The sequence below is a fragment of the Nerophis lumbriciformis genome, linkage group LG11 (assembly GCF_033978685.3).
Source record: "Nerophis lumbriciformis linkage group LG11, RoL_Nlum_v2.1, whole genome shotgun sequence".
NCBI classification, from domain to species: domain Eukaryota; kingdom Metazoa; phylum Chordata; class Actinopteri; order Syngnathiformes; family Syngnathidae; genus Nerophis; species Nerophis lumbriciformis.
In genome coordinates this window covers 54,590,828-54,605,049 of record NC_084558.2, presented here as the reverse complement: position 1 = coordinate 54,605,049, position 14,222 = coordinate 54,590,828, and the positions used below count along the sequence as shown (strand labels likewise).

The following is a 14,222-nucleotide window of genomic DNA, read 5'->3' as shown; positions in this document are numbered from 1 at the left end:
TTATATTTATTCATTGCACACAGACTGATGCATTCAAATGTTTATTTCATTTAATTTTGATGATTTGAAGTGGCAACAAATGAAAATCCAAAATTCCGTGTGTCACAAAATTAGAATATTACTTAAGGCTAATACAAAAAAGGGATTTTTAGAAATGTTGGCCAACTGAAAAGTATGAAAATGAAAAATATGAGCATGTACAATACTCAATACTTGGTTGGAGCTCCTTTTGCCTCAATTACTGCGTTAATGCGGCGTGGCATGGAGTGGATGAGTTTCTGGCACTGCTCAGGTGTTATGAGAGCCCAGGTTGCTCTGATAGTGGCCTTCAACTCTTCTGCGTTTTTGGGTCTGGCATTCTGCATCTTCCTTTTCACAATACCCCACAGATTTTCTATGGGGCTAAGGTCAGGGGAGTTGGCGGGCCAATTTAGAACAGAAATACCATGGTCCGTAAACCAGGCACGGGTAGATTTTGCGCTGTGTGCAGGCGCCAAGTCCTGTTGGAACTTGAAATTTCCATCTCCATAGAGCAGGTCAGCAGCAGGAAGCATGAAGTGCTCTAAAACTTGCTGGTAGACGGCTGCGTTGACCCTGGATCTCAGGAAACAGAGTGGACCGACACCAGCAGATGACATGGCACCCCAAACCATCACTGATGGTGGAAACTTTACACTAGACTTCAGGCAACGTGGATCCTGTGCCTCTCCTGTCTTCCTCCAGACTCTGGGACCTCGATTTCCAAAGGAAATGCAAAATTTGCATGGTTGGGTGATGGTTTGGGGTGCAAGAATTTGCCATGTTATTGAATATTCAACATTATTGTCTTTGAGGTCCCAAATGTGTTTGCTGAGTTCTGTGGTATTCCGCAGGTTTTAGTTCCTGAAAGAAGCCTTGTGATTGTTCCATCTGGTTTTGAACTCTCCCTCAGTTAATCCTACATATGTGTCGGATGTGTTAATGTCCTTGCGTGTTACCTTAGATTGGTAGACAACTGATGTTTGTAAGCACCCCCCGTTGAGAGGGCAATCAGGTTTCTTTCGACAGTTGCAACTTTTGTTGGTTTTGGAGTCGCTCTGTCCGGGGGCCGACGGCTCATTTGCAATTGTTTTGTTGTGGTTTGAGATCATTTGTCGTATATTGTTCATACAGCTGTAGCTCAATTTAATGTTGTTCTTGTTGAATACTTTTCTTAGGGTGTTGTCTTTGGGAAAGTGTTTGTCAATCAGATTGAGGAATTTGTGTCCAATGTTAGTTGAGACGTTTTTGCTGTATGGGGGGTTGTACCAGATGATGTCGTTTCGTTTTCTGTTCTTTTTCGGTTGGTTTCCTGGCGTGGGTTCATAGGTGAGGGTGAAATTGTATCCGCTTTCATCAAGGGCTTTTTGGTACGGGGGGGGGTTGCTTGGTCAAATTCAGCTTTGCTAGATGACAGCATCGATAGCCTTTTATTAATTCCGGTAGGTATTCTTTTCGTGGTGGTGGGTGGGTGGTTGCTGTCATGGTGCACGTATTGGAGTGTTGTGTTGGGTTTCGTGAATGGTTGGTAGCTGTTATTTCTCAGGTTGAAAGTGACGTCAAGGAAGTTGACGGTTTGCTTGTTGGCTTCAATCGTGATCCGTAGGCCGTTCTCTTTGAAAATTTGGCATATGCGCTTCTTGGTATTCTCGCTGCTCCTTGGCGAGGCGCGACACACTGCCAGTCCGTCATCACGGTAAATACCAAGGTTCAGATTGAGGCTGGCGAGCTGGGAGAGGAGGAAACTCCCAACGAGTTCACACGTTTCTGCTCTGTCAGTGGGAAGTTTTGACGGAGCAGAAACGTGTGAACTCGCCAAGGAGCAGCGAGAATACCAAGAAGCGCATATGCCAAATTTTCAAAGAGAACGGCCTACGGATCACGATTGAAGCCAACAAGCAAACCGTCAACTTCCTTGACGTCACTTTCAACCTGAGAAATAACAGCTACCAACCATTCACGAAACCCAACACAACACTCCAATACGTGCACCATGACAGCAACCACCCACCCACCACCACGAAAAGAATACCTACCGGAATTAATAAAAGGCTATCGATGCTGTCATCTAGCAAAGCTGAATTTGACCAAGCAACCCCCCCCCGTACCAAAAAGCCCTTGATGAAAGCGGATACAATTTCACCCTCACCTATGAACCCACGCCAGGAAACCAACCGAAAAAGAACAGAAAACGAAACGACATCATCTGGTACAACCCCCCATACAGCAAAAACGTCTCAACTAACATTGGACACAAATTCCTCAATCTGATTGACAAACACTTTCCCAAAGACAACACCCTAAGAAAAGTATTCAACAAGAACAACATTAAATTGAGCTACAGCTGTATGAACAATATACGACAAATCATCTCAAACCACAACAAAACAATTGCAAATGAGTCGTCGGCCCCCGGACAGAGCGACTCCAAAACCAACAAAGGTTGCAACTGTCGAAAGAAACCTGATTGCCCTCTCAACGGGGGGTGCTTACAAACATCAGTTGTCTACCAATCTAAGGTAACACGCAAGGACATTAACACATCCGACACATATGTAGGATTAACCGAGGGAGAGTTCAAAACCAGATGGAACAATCACAAGGCTTCTTTCAGGAACCAAAACCTGCGGAATACCACAGAACTCAGCAAACACATTTGGGACCTCAAAGACAATAATGTTGAATATTCAATAACATGGCAAATTCTTGCATCCAGCACACCTTACAATAGTGGTAATAAAAGATGCAACCTATTAGAGATGCGCGGATAGGCAAATATTTCATCCGCAACCGCATCAGAAAGTCGTCAATCCATCCGCCATCCACCCGATGTAACGTTTGAATAGAACTGCATCTGCCCGCCATCCGCCCGCACCCGCCCGTTATATCTAATATAGACGATGCAAGGCATTACTGAGGCACCTGCCAACTACTCCGGTTTTCCCGTAATTCGTACGGTTTTCATCAACCTATTCCGGGTTACGGGTGCAGTGATAAAAAATACGGTTTTTCATTAATTAAAAAAAAAGGGTGAAAACTACGCGAATTGCACCTTGTGCAGACAAGATTTTTCGATCGGACACGGAGGAATTAGCCATGTAAAAGACCACGTTGGGACAAAAAAACACAGGTCTAATGCCGTTGCTAGCGATACAAGTGGAAAACTTTCAACGTTTTTCGTCGCCCAAACAGATTCTTTGGATGTGATAAATGCCGAAGTTTTATTTACGGAGGCAATAATTGAGCATGGACTTCCAATCGCACTGGCTGATCACATGCTAACAGTTAAATGTTTGTAATGCAACCTTTAAAAATCATTACGCGGTGATCGCGGTCCCAAAAATAAACTTTTCTTGCATGATAATGTCCAGAAAAATTCGCTTTATATTACTATAGAGTCCTTTTAACGAATGAGTTTGATGGTTTATCACAAACCTTAAATGAAAGAAGTCCTTTGTTCTCTTGCACCAATCACGTCAATCACGCGCACAAATTTAAATTATACAATAACATATGTATGTCATCTCTATTTAAACAAAAATAAATTAAATAAATAATAATAATAAATTACCTGCAACTTATTGGCCAAGGCAAATAGCTGAAGGGGGGAAATCAAACCCATCAGACTGCACTTTATCATCAATCTTGAATTATAATGAAAATATAGACGGTCGCGACAAACAAAGCAGGCTAAATATCCTTACATTGTCGCCAATCGGAGATGCGCTTCACTTGAAAGCGAGGCCAAATAATTATTCACACATAGTAGTATATCTCCAATAGAAAAAACCCCACAATAAACAACGCAATTGCCTTAATTCCTTTGCATTGTAGTGCGCCCAAACAACACGTAACCATCAAAATTATTTAGCTGACCGAACTCAATATAGGTTAGCAGGGGCGCCGCTAGGGCTTTTGGGCCCCATGAAAAGAATCTTTACAGGGCCCCCAACACAGTGTCATTATTTTTTCTGTATTATAATTTCATCATCATTAAGGGCCTCTCTGGGCCCCCCTCCATCATGGGCCCCTAGAATCCGTCTCCTTTACCCCCCCTTTTCGGCGCCCCTGTAGGTCAGACATGGGCTTATTTGGTATAGCCTAGGTCAGTGGTTCTCAAATGGGGGTACACGTACCCCTGGGGGTACTTGAAGGTATGCCAAGGGGTACGTGAGATATTTTAAAAATATTCTAAAAATAGCAACAATTCAAAAATCCTTTATAAATATATTTATTGAATAATACTTCAACAAAATATGAATGTAAGTTCATAAACTGAACATCAAATCAAGTAGGCTATTCCATTCATTACAATGCAACAATGCAATATTCAGTGTTGACAGCTAGATTTTTTGTGGACATGTTCCATAAATATTGATGTTAAAGATTTCTTTTTTTGTGAAGAAATGTTTAGAATTAAGTTTATGAATCCAGATGGAACTCTATTACAATCCCCAAAGACGGCACTTTAAGTTGATGATTACTTCTATGTGTAGAAATCTTTATTTATAATTGAATCACTTGTTTATTTTTCAACAAGTTTTTAGTTATTTTTAGTTATTTTTTTCCAAGAGCTTTGGGTTATGACCGAAAGGACAAGATCACGGGTACAAGCGGCCGAAATGAGTTTCCTCCGCCGGGTGGTGAGTCTCTCCCTTAGAGATAGGGTGAGAAGCTCTGTCATCCGGGGGGAGCTCAAAGTAAAGCCGCTGCTCCTCCACATGGAGAGGAGCCAGATGAGGTGGTTCGGGCATCTGGTCAGGATGCCACCCGAACGCCTCCCTAGGGAGGTGTTTAGGGCACGTCCGACCGGTAGGAGGCCACGGGGAAGACCCAGGACACCTTGGGAAGACTATGTCTCCCGGCTGGCCTGGGAACGCCTCGGGGTCCCACAGGAAGAGATGGACGAAGTGGCTGGGGAGAGGGAAGTCTGGGCTTCCCTGCTTAGGCTGCTGCCCCCGCGACCCGACCTCGGATAAGCGGAAGAAGATGGATGGATGGATGGATGGATAGTTCAAGAAAGACCACAACAAATGAGCAATATTTAGCACTGTTATACAATTTAATAAATCAGAAACTGATGACATATTGCTGTATTTTACTTCTTTATCTCTTTTTTTCAACCAAAAATGCTTTGCTCTGATTAGGGGGTACTTGAATTAAAGACATTTTCACAGGGGGTACATCACTGAACAAAGGTTGAGAACCACTGGCCTAGGTAACGTAGACTAATTTGTTTAACATATCCAACCGTATGTAAATTACAATTTTTTTTTATTCGCACTATGTAGGAATAAAATGGCATCTACAGTGCCAGGATTCAGGCGAGAGCGCCTGGCCTCTAAAATGCGCCCTGCTGCGCTGAAGGAGCGCTCACTTGCAGCACTTGTTGCTGGGACGCATAAGATTCTCTTGGCAAGGTGTTGTAGTCGTGGGAATGATTGTCCTTGTGTCCCCCAAAAGGAAAGTAGATTTTCCTCTGCTGATCCTTCCAGATGGAAGTTTGTTGAGGAATAATTGTCTACTTCATCAACGGGCACAGGTGTGTCCTCCTCCCATTCTGCGAAGTCAATTCTCTTCTTTTTTGGTGATGCGCCATCAGCTCCACCTAAAGGACCGATGAAATCTATTACAGCCTAATATTTTATATCTATAAAACAGACAATCCACATAACATAAACTTAATAGCCCAGGCAGGCAGGCAATGTATCAACTCACCTTGCTCTGTTGCTGATTGGGGCTCGGTGACAGGGTTTTCTTCTCCATCACGACTGACACAGACGCTTTCCTCTGGAAGAAGTTCTCGAACTTGCTTGATCACCTCTCGTCTGTCATCTTCTGCCAGCATTTTCAGCGACTTAAATTTCGGGTGGAGAAAAGTGGCGATTTTGTGAGTAGCAGTCGGATGCATCTTCTCATCAAGCAGAGCAGACGTGCGAGAGCGGAGAGTTTTCATGTAAGGTGGGTCTCCAAACGTGGGCTCACAGTGTTTTTTCAGCTTGAAAAACCAAAGCAGAACCATCTGAACGGTTGGGTGATGTTCTCCTTCAAGCTCGCTGATTGCTGACTTGAAAAGGGTGAGAAACTCGATCAAGTGTGCGAGTTGATCCTGGTGAATGCCATCGAGGCGATGTTGTTGGTCTTTGCTCCGTAGCAGCTCTCTGATGTCTTGGTATTGTTTCTGGATTGACTCCAACATCAGGACTTTACTGTTCCATCGCACATCACATTCTTGATTCACGGTGTGCTTTAGGCCGCCGACGGCACCGGTTCTTTTCAGAAATGCAACAAGCTCTTTGCAGTAATCGATCATGTCCAGGACATCTTCAATGCCCTCAGAGTCACCCTTTCTACTGAAGGTGTGTCTCAGCACTGTGTTCAGGATATGTGCGGAGCACGGAATCCAGTGGTAGGAGCGGAGTGCGGCTTTTATGTTAGGGCCCTGGTCACTGACAAAAACTACTTTAGATGGTTGTATTCTGTAGGACGTCAGTACACTGGTTATCTGCTCATGAAGGTTTTCGCTGGTTTTTTTCAGTGTTGGGTCAAACTCCACTGTTGCCAAAATACGATTTTCCAGCTTCCACTCCCTGATGTAGTGACACGTAAGGACTGTATATGCTCTCTTTTTAAATTCATCTGTCCACATATCGGTGGTTACAGAAATACCTCCGTTGTTGCTGATGGCTTTTTGGATGTCCTCCGAAAGTGTCTGCTTAGCAGTGGAAGCCTGCAGCTTTGCCCGGTCACACACAGTTTGCCGATGGGGCAGGATGGCACCAGCATCCACGGCACCGCACTTAGCGCCTATGTCAATCAGCGTCTGGGCCACTTGTTGAAACCCTTTACCCGAGACTATATCAAACGGGCGCATATCATTAGTGCACAGGTCCACACATGCATCTGTAAGCCTTGTTTTAACATCCTGTGGCACCCTTCTGGGATCACGGCGAACGAAACTGCTCATGCTGTTTGTGGAGATTCGGGGTTTTGCACAAATATGATGCACCATGTTCGATGTCCCGGTTTTATGACTGTCGTAGACGTACACAGCGTCGCAGCTCTTGCAACTCACGTAGCCAGCATTGCTGTCATCCTGATTTACAACCTCATAAAAACGAGTCCACGCTGAACTTTTCTGGCCTTTTTTTCCCCTGGTCTTTAGTATTCCCTTTTTTAGTTTGTCGCGCACCACGTTTGCTGCCGGTGTTGCCATTTTTTTTTCTTCTTCTGATGTGGCGTGCTGCAGGTGCCTGCTGCAGGTGCCTGCTGATAAATAATTGCCTGTTTCAAAGAGTGCTGCTCGTTTTTCGTATGTGGCTAACAACATTTAACTATGTATATATATTTACCAATTGGTTTAACTGCCACCCGCAAAAAAAAAAAAAAAAAAAAAAAAAATCTCATTAATCCGCCCGACCCACCCGCGGCGCGGATAAAATCTTCCATCCATCCATTTTCTACCGCTTATTCCCTTTGGGGTCGCGATAAAATCTTATTTATTTAAATTTCATCCGCCCGATCCGCGGATAATCCGCCGAATCCGCGGTTGTGTCCGCAAACCGCGCATCTCTACAACCTATGCTTGAAAGAAAAACTGTTTATTATTTACCGCCCAGACCTGTCATCCCTCAACAAGCGCAGCGAAATTGTAACAGCATGCCGCCACAGACGGAAACACCTCCTAGGTAACACATGAGCCAATCACCACGCCCCTACACCAGCCTGTACCCACCCACTCTGTGCCCTATATAATCCATGGTATGTGAATGCTCCCATTAAAATCTCCTGATGATTGAGGGAACCCCCCCTCATGAAACAGGCCTGTAGAGATGAAATAGTCTTGTGATTTTTTCCCCCCCACACATACATATATATATATATATATATATATATATATATATATATAATCTCACTTTATATGAAACTTGTGTTTATTTCCATGAAGAAAGGTGGAGGCTATCATGAATAACATGTTGTATAGAGTTGTGTGTGTGTGTGTTGATCATGAAGAGACAAAGCGGTGCCTCAGTGTGTGTCCTCCTGTCCTCGCAGTAGGTTTGGTACCAAGTGCGCCCGCTGCGGCCGGCAGATCTACGCCAGCGACTGGGTGCGGCGCGCCCGCGGCAACGCTTACCACCTGGCGTGCTTCGCCTGTTTCTCCTGCAAGCGCCAGCTGTCCACGGGGGAGGAGTTTGGCCTGGTGGAGGAGAAGGTCCTGTGCAGGATCCACTACGACACCATGGTGGACAACCTCAAGCGGGCGGCCGAGAGCGGTAAGTAGCCCGCCGCAAACAACAACGGCAAGCTGAACGTGCCTCTGGCGCCCTCACAAATGCCAGCAACCACGCTGCTACAATAATAAAAAGTCAAAACCTCGTCAATTGACGTTCCACTGTGATTAAAAAAACAAAGGCCACTTGATTAGGAACACAGTTTTAACGCGGCACCGTGTGGAAACAACAATGTGCTTTTTGTACATTTAGGTGCTAACATTATGTGTAACCATGGCGACGTACTTTGCCACCAATTCATTTTTTTTTTTGCAAGCAAAGCTGAAAAGGAGCCACTTGATTAGGCACGGACACTTGGCCATGAGGTCATGTGACTCCATGACCATCAAACATTTTAGTACCCAAAATGAGTTGTAACCAAAAAAAAAAGATTTTTACCCAAAAATATTTGAAAACAATCAAAAAATCCCGTAGAAAGATTTGTAACAAAAAAAAACGATTTCTACTCCAAAAATTTTTTTTCCTCCACAAAAAAAAATTGGGAACATTTTTACTTTTCAAAATGATTTGTAAGCAAATAAAAATAAAATTCTCCAAGAAAAGATTTGTAACTGAAATCAAAGATTTTAACCAAAAAATATTTGAGCTAATAAACAAAACAAAACAAAAAATTGCAACCAACATTTTTTTTAACTTTAAATTTTTATTTGAAATTTTACATACATTTTTTTTGTTTAAAAAAAAAAAGAAGCTTTTTTATGCAAAGTGCTGTAACGTCACTGATCATGTTTAGTGTTATTTAATAGGAAATGGACTGATTGTGTTTGGTGTTATATAACAGGAAATGGACTGATTGTGTTTAGTGTTATTTAATAGGAAATGGACTGATTGTGTTTGGTGTTATTTAATAGGAAATGTACTGATAGAGTTTGGTGTTATTTAATAGGAAATGGACTGATAGTGTTTGGTGCTATTTAATAGGAAATGGACTGATTGTGTTTGGTGTTATTTAACAGAAAATGGACTGATTGTGTTTGGTGTTATTTAACAGGAAATGGACTGATTGTGTTTGGTGTTATTTAATAGGAAATGTACTGATAGTGTTTGGTGCTATTTAATAGGAAATGGACTGATTGTGTTTGGTGTTATTTAACAGGAAATGGACTGATTGTGTTTGGTGTTATTTAACAGGAAATGGACTGATTGTGTTTGGTGTTATTTAATAGGAAATGTACTGATAGAGTTTGGTGTTATTTAATAGGAAATGGACTGATAGTGTTTGGTGTTATTTAACAGGAAATGGACTGATTGTGTTTGGTGTTATTTAACAGGAAATGTACTGATTGTGTTTGGTGTTATTTACAGGAAATGGACTGATTGTGTTTGGTGTTATTTAATAGGAAATGGACTGATTGTGTTTAGTGTTATTTAATAGGAAATGTACTGATAGTGTTTGGTGTTATTTAATAGGAAATGGACTGATAGTGTTTGGTGTTATTTAACAGGAAATGGACTGATTGTGTTTAGTGTTATTTAACAGGAAATGGACTGATTGTGTTTGGTGTTATTTAACAGGAAATGGACTGATTGTGTTTAGTGTTATTTAACAGGAAATGGACTGATTGTGTTTGGTGTTATTTAATAGGAAATGTACTGATAGAGTTTGGTGTTATTTAATAGGAAATGGACTGATACTGTTTGGTGTTATTTAACAGGAAATGGACTGATTGTGTTTGGTGTTATTTAATAGGAAATGGACTGATTGTGTTTGGTGTTATTCAACAGGAAATGTACTGATAGTGTTTGGTGTTATTTAACAAGAAATGGACTGATTGTGTTTGGTGTTATTTAATAGGAAATGGACTGATTGTGTTTGGTGTTATTTAAGAGGAAATGTACTGATAGTGTTTGGTGTTATTTAACAGGAAATGGACTGATTGTGTTTGGTGTTATTTAATAGGAAATGGACTGATTGTGTTTGGTGTTATTCAACAGGAAATGGACTGATAGTGTTTGGTGTTATTTAATAGGAAATGTACTGATTGTGTTTGGTGTTATTCAACAGGAAATGGACTGATAGTGTTTGGTGTTATTTAATAGGAAATGTACTGATAGTGTTTGGTGTTATTTAACAGGAAATGGACTGATTGTGTTTGGTGTTATTCAACAGGAAATGTACTGATAGTGTTTGGTGTTATTTAACAGGAAATGGACTGATTGTGTTTGGTGTTATTTAATAGGAAATGGACTGATTGTGTTTGGTGTTATTTAAGAGGAAATGTACTGATAGTGTTTGGTGTTATTTAACAGGAAATGGACTGATTGTGTTTGGTGTTATTTAATAGGAAATGGACTGATTGTGTTTGGTGTTATTCAACAGGAAATGGACTGATAGTGTTTGGTGTTATTTAATAGGAAATGTACTGATTGTGTTTGGTGTTATTCAACAGGAAATGGACTGATAGTGTTTGGTGTTATTTAAGAGGAAATGTACTGATTGTGTTTGGTGTTATTCAACAGGAAATGGACTGATTGTGTTTGGTGTTATTTAAGAGGAAATGTACTGATAGTGTTTGGTGTTATTTAACAGGAAATGGCCTGATAGAGTTTGGTGTTATTTAATAGGAAATGTACTGATTGTGTTTGGTGTTATTCAACAGGAAATGGACTGATAGTGTTTGGTGTTATTTAAGAGGAAATGTACTGATAGTGTTTGGTGTTATTTAACAGGAAATGGCCTGATAGAGTTTGGTGTTATTTAATAGGAAATGTACTGATTGTGTTTGGTGTTATTCAACAGGAAATGGACTGATAGTGTTTGGTGTTATTTAACAGGAAATGTACTGATAGTGTTTGGTGTTATTTAACAGGAAATGGCCTGACACTAGAGGGTGCTGTCCCCACAGAACAAGACAATCAGCCCAAACCTGCCAAACGAGCGCGAACTTCCTTTACTGCCGAACAACTTCAGGTGAAACTTTTTATACTTCACACTTTATACTTAACACTTTATGCATTTTACTTTTCATATTATATTTTACACTTTATAGTTGACGCATTATACATTACACTTCACTTTATACTTAACACATGATACTTGACACCTTACACTTTACACATTATACTTTACACTTTATACATGATACTTGACACATGATACTTGACACATGATACTTGACACTTGATACTTGACACATGATACTTGACACATGATACTTGACACATGATACTTGACACATGATACTTGACACTTGATACTTGACACATGATACTTGACACATGATACTTGACACATGATACTTGCTACATGATACTTGACACATGATACTTGACACATGATACTTGACACATGATACTTGACACATGATACTTGACACATGATACTTGACACATGATACTTGCTACATGATACTTGACACATGATACTTGACACATGAAACTTGACACATGATACTTGACACATGATACTTGACACATGATACTTGACACATGATACTTGACACATGATACTTGACACATGATACTTGACACATGATACTTGACACATGATACTTGACACATGATACTTGACACATGATACTTGCTACATGATACTTGACACATGATACTTGCTGCATGACACATGATACTTGACACATGATACTTGACACATGATACTTGACACATGATACTTGACACATGATACTTGACACATGATACTTGCTACATGATACTTGACACATGATACTTGACACATGATACTTGCTGCATGACACATGATACTTGACACATGATACTTGACACATGATACTTGACACATGATACTTGCTACATGATACTTGCTACATGATACTTGACACATGATACTTGCTACAAGATACTTGCTACATGATACTTGACACATGATACTTGACACATGATACTTGACACATGATACTTGCTACATGATACTTGACACATGATACTTGCTACATGATACTTGCTACATGATACTTGACACATGATACTTGACACATGATACTTGCTACATGATACTTGCTACATGATACTTGACACATGATACTTGCTACAAGATACTTGCTACATGATACTTGACACATGATACTTGACACATGATACTTGCTACAAGATACTTGCTACATGATACTTGACACATGATACTTGACACATGATACTTGCTACATGATACTTGACACAAGATACTTGACACATGATACTTGCTACATGATACTTGACACAAGATACTTGACACGATATTTGACACATGATACTTGCTACAAGATACTTGACACATGATACTTGACACATGATACTTGCTACATGATACTTGACACATGATACTTGCTACATGATACTTGACATGATACTTGACACATGATACTTGCTACATGATACTTGACACATGATACTTGCTACATGATACTTACTACATGATACTGTACACAAGATACTTGCTACATGATACTTGACACATGACACTTGCTACAAGATAGTTGACACATGATACTTGCTACATGATACTTGCTACAAGATACTTGACACATGATACTTGCTCCATGATACTTGCTCCATGATACTTGACACATGATACTTGCTCCATGATACATGCTACATGATACTTGACACAAGATACTTGACACAAGATACTTGACACATGATACTTGACACATGATACTTGCTCCATGATACATGCTACATGATACTTGACACAAGATACTTGACACAAGATACTTGACACATGATACTTGCTCCATGATACTTGACACATGATACTTGCTACATGATACTTGACATATGATACTTGACACATGATACTTGCTACATGATACTTGACACATGATACTTGCTACATGATACTTGCTACATGATATTGTACACAAGATACTTGACACATGATACTTGACACATGATACTTGCTCCATGATACTTGACACATGATACTTGCTCCATGATACTTGACACATGATACTTGCTCCATGATACTTGCTACATGATACTTGCTACATGATACTTGACACAAGATACTTGACACATGATACTTGCTCCATGATACTTGACACATGATACTTGCTACATGATACTTGACACATGATACTTGCTACATGATACTTGACACATGATACTTGCTACATGATACTTGACACATGATACTTGCTACATGATACTTGCTACATGATACTTGCTACATGATACTTGACACATGATACATGATACTTGCTACATGATACTTGCTACATGATACTTGCTACATGATACTTGCTACATGATACTTGCTCCATGATACTTGCTCCATGATGCTGTACACACGTGTGTTCAGGTGATGCAGGCCCAGTTCTCGCAGGACAACAATCCAGACGCTCAGACGCTGCAGAAGCTGGCGGACATGACGGGTCTGAGCAGGCGAGTCATTCAGGTGACCACAACTTTCTCTCCTGAGGACTTTTGACGAGGCAGAAGTGCTGAAGTGCTAAAGTGCCACCACCTCTGTCCGCAGGTGTGGTTCCAGAATTGCCGAGCGCGACACAAAAAGCACACGCCTCAGCACGCTGGTGCACCTCAGGGTCATCCTCAAGGTCACCCCCAGGCCAGGATGACCTCCTCTCTCACAGACGACCTTCACTACTCACCTTATGGAGGCAGCAGCGAGAGAGCCAGGATGGTCGCCCTGCACGGTTACATCGACAGTACGTCAACACTACTAACCACTACTACTAACCACTCACATTACTACTTACCACTCACATTACTACTAACCACTACTAACACTACTACTAACCACTCACATTACTACTAACCACTTATACTACTACTAACCACTACTCACACTACTACTAACCACTCACATTACTACTAACCACTCACATTACTACTAACCACTACTCACACTACTACTAACCACTCACATTACTACTAACCACTCACACTACTACTACTAACCACGTATACTACTACTAACCACTTATACTACTCACCTTATGGAGGCAGCAGCGA

At 41.0% G+C, this 14,222-nt stretch overlaps 2 protein-coding genes across 2 annotated transcripts in view; one reads left to right on the top strand and one right to left on the bottom strand.

Annotated features, from left to right (window-relative positions):
- morn5 (MORN repeat containing 5) overlaps positions 1 to 14,222 on the bottom strand; it is a 60,177-nt gene that overhangs the window by 17,053 nt on the left and 28,902 nt on the right. The gene's annotated exons all lie outside the window — the stretch shown is intronic.
- Positions 1 to 14,222, top strand: part of lhx6a (LIM homeobox 6a) — a 38,279-nt gene that overhangs the window by 20,168 nt on the left and 3,889 nt on the right. Inside the window, exons 5-8 of the mRNA XM_061966374.1 lie at positions 8,074 to 8,294; positions 11,123 to 11,223; positions 13,549 to 13,644; positions 13,726 to 13,915. Coding sequence (XP_061822358.1) covers positions 8,074 to 8,294; positions 11,123 to 11,223; positions 13,549 to 13,644; positions 13,726 to 13,915 — 608 coding nt within the window. The remainder of the gene's footprint in view (positions 1 to 8,073; positions 8,295 to 11,122; positions 11,224 to 13,548; positions 13,645 to 13,725; positions 13,916 to 14,222) is intronic.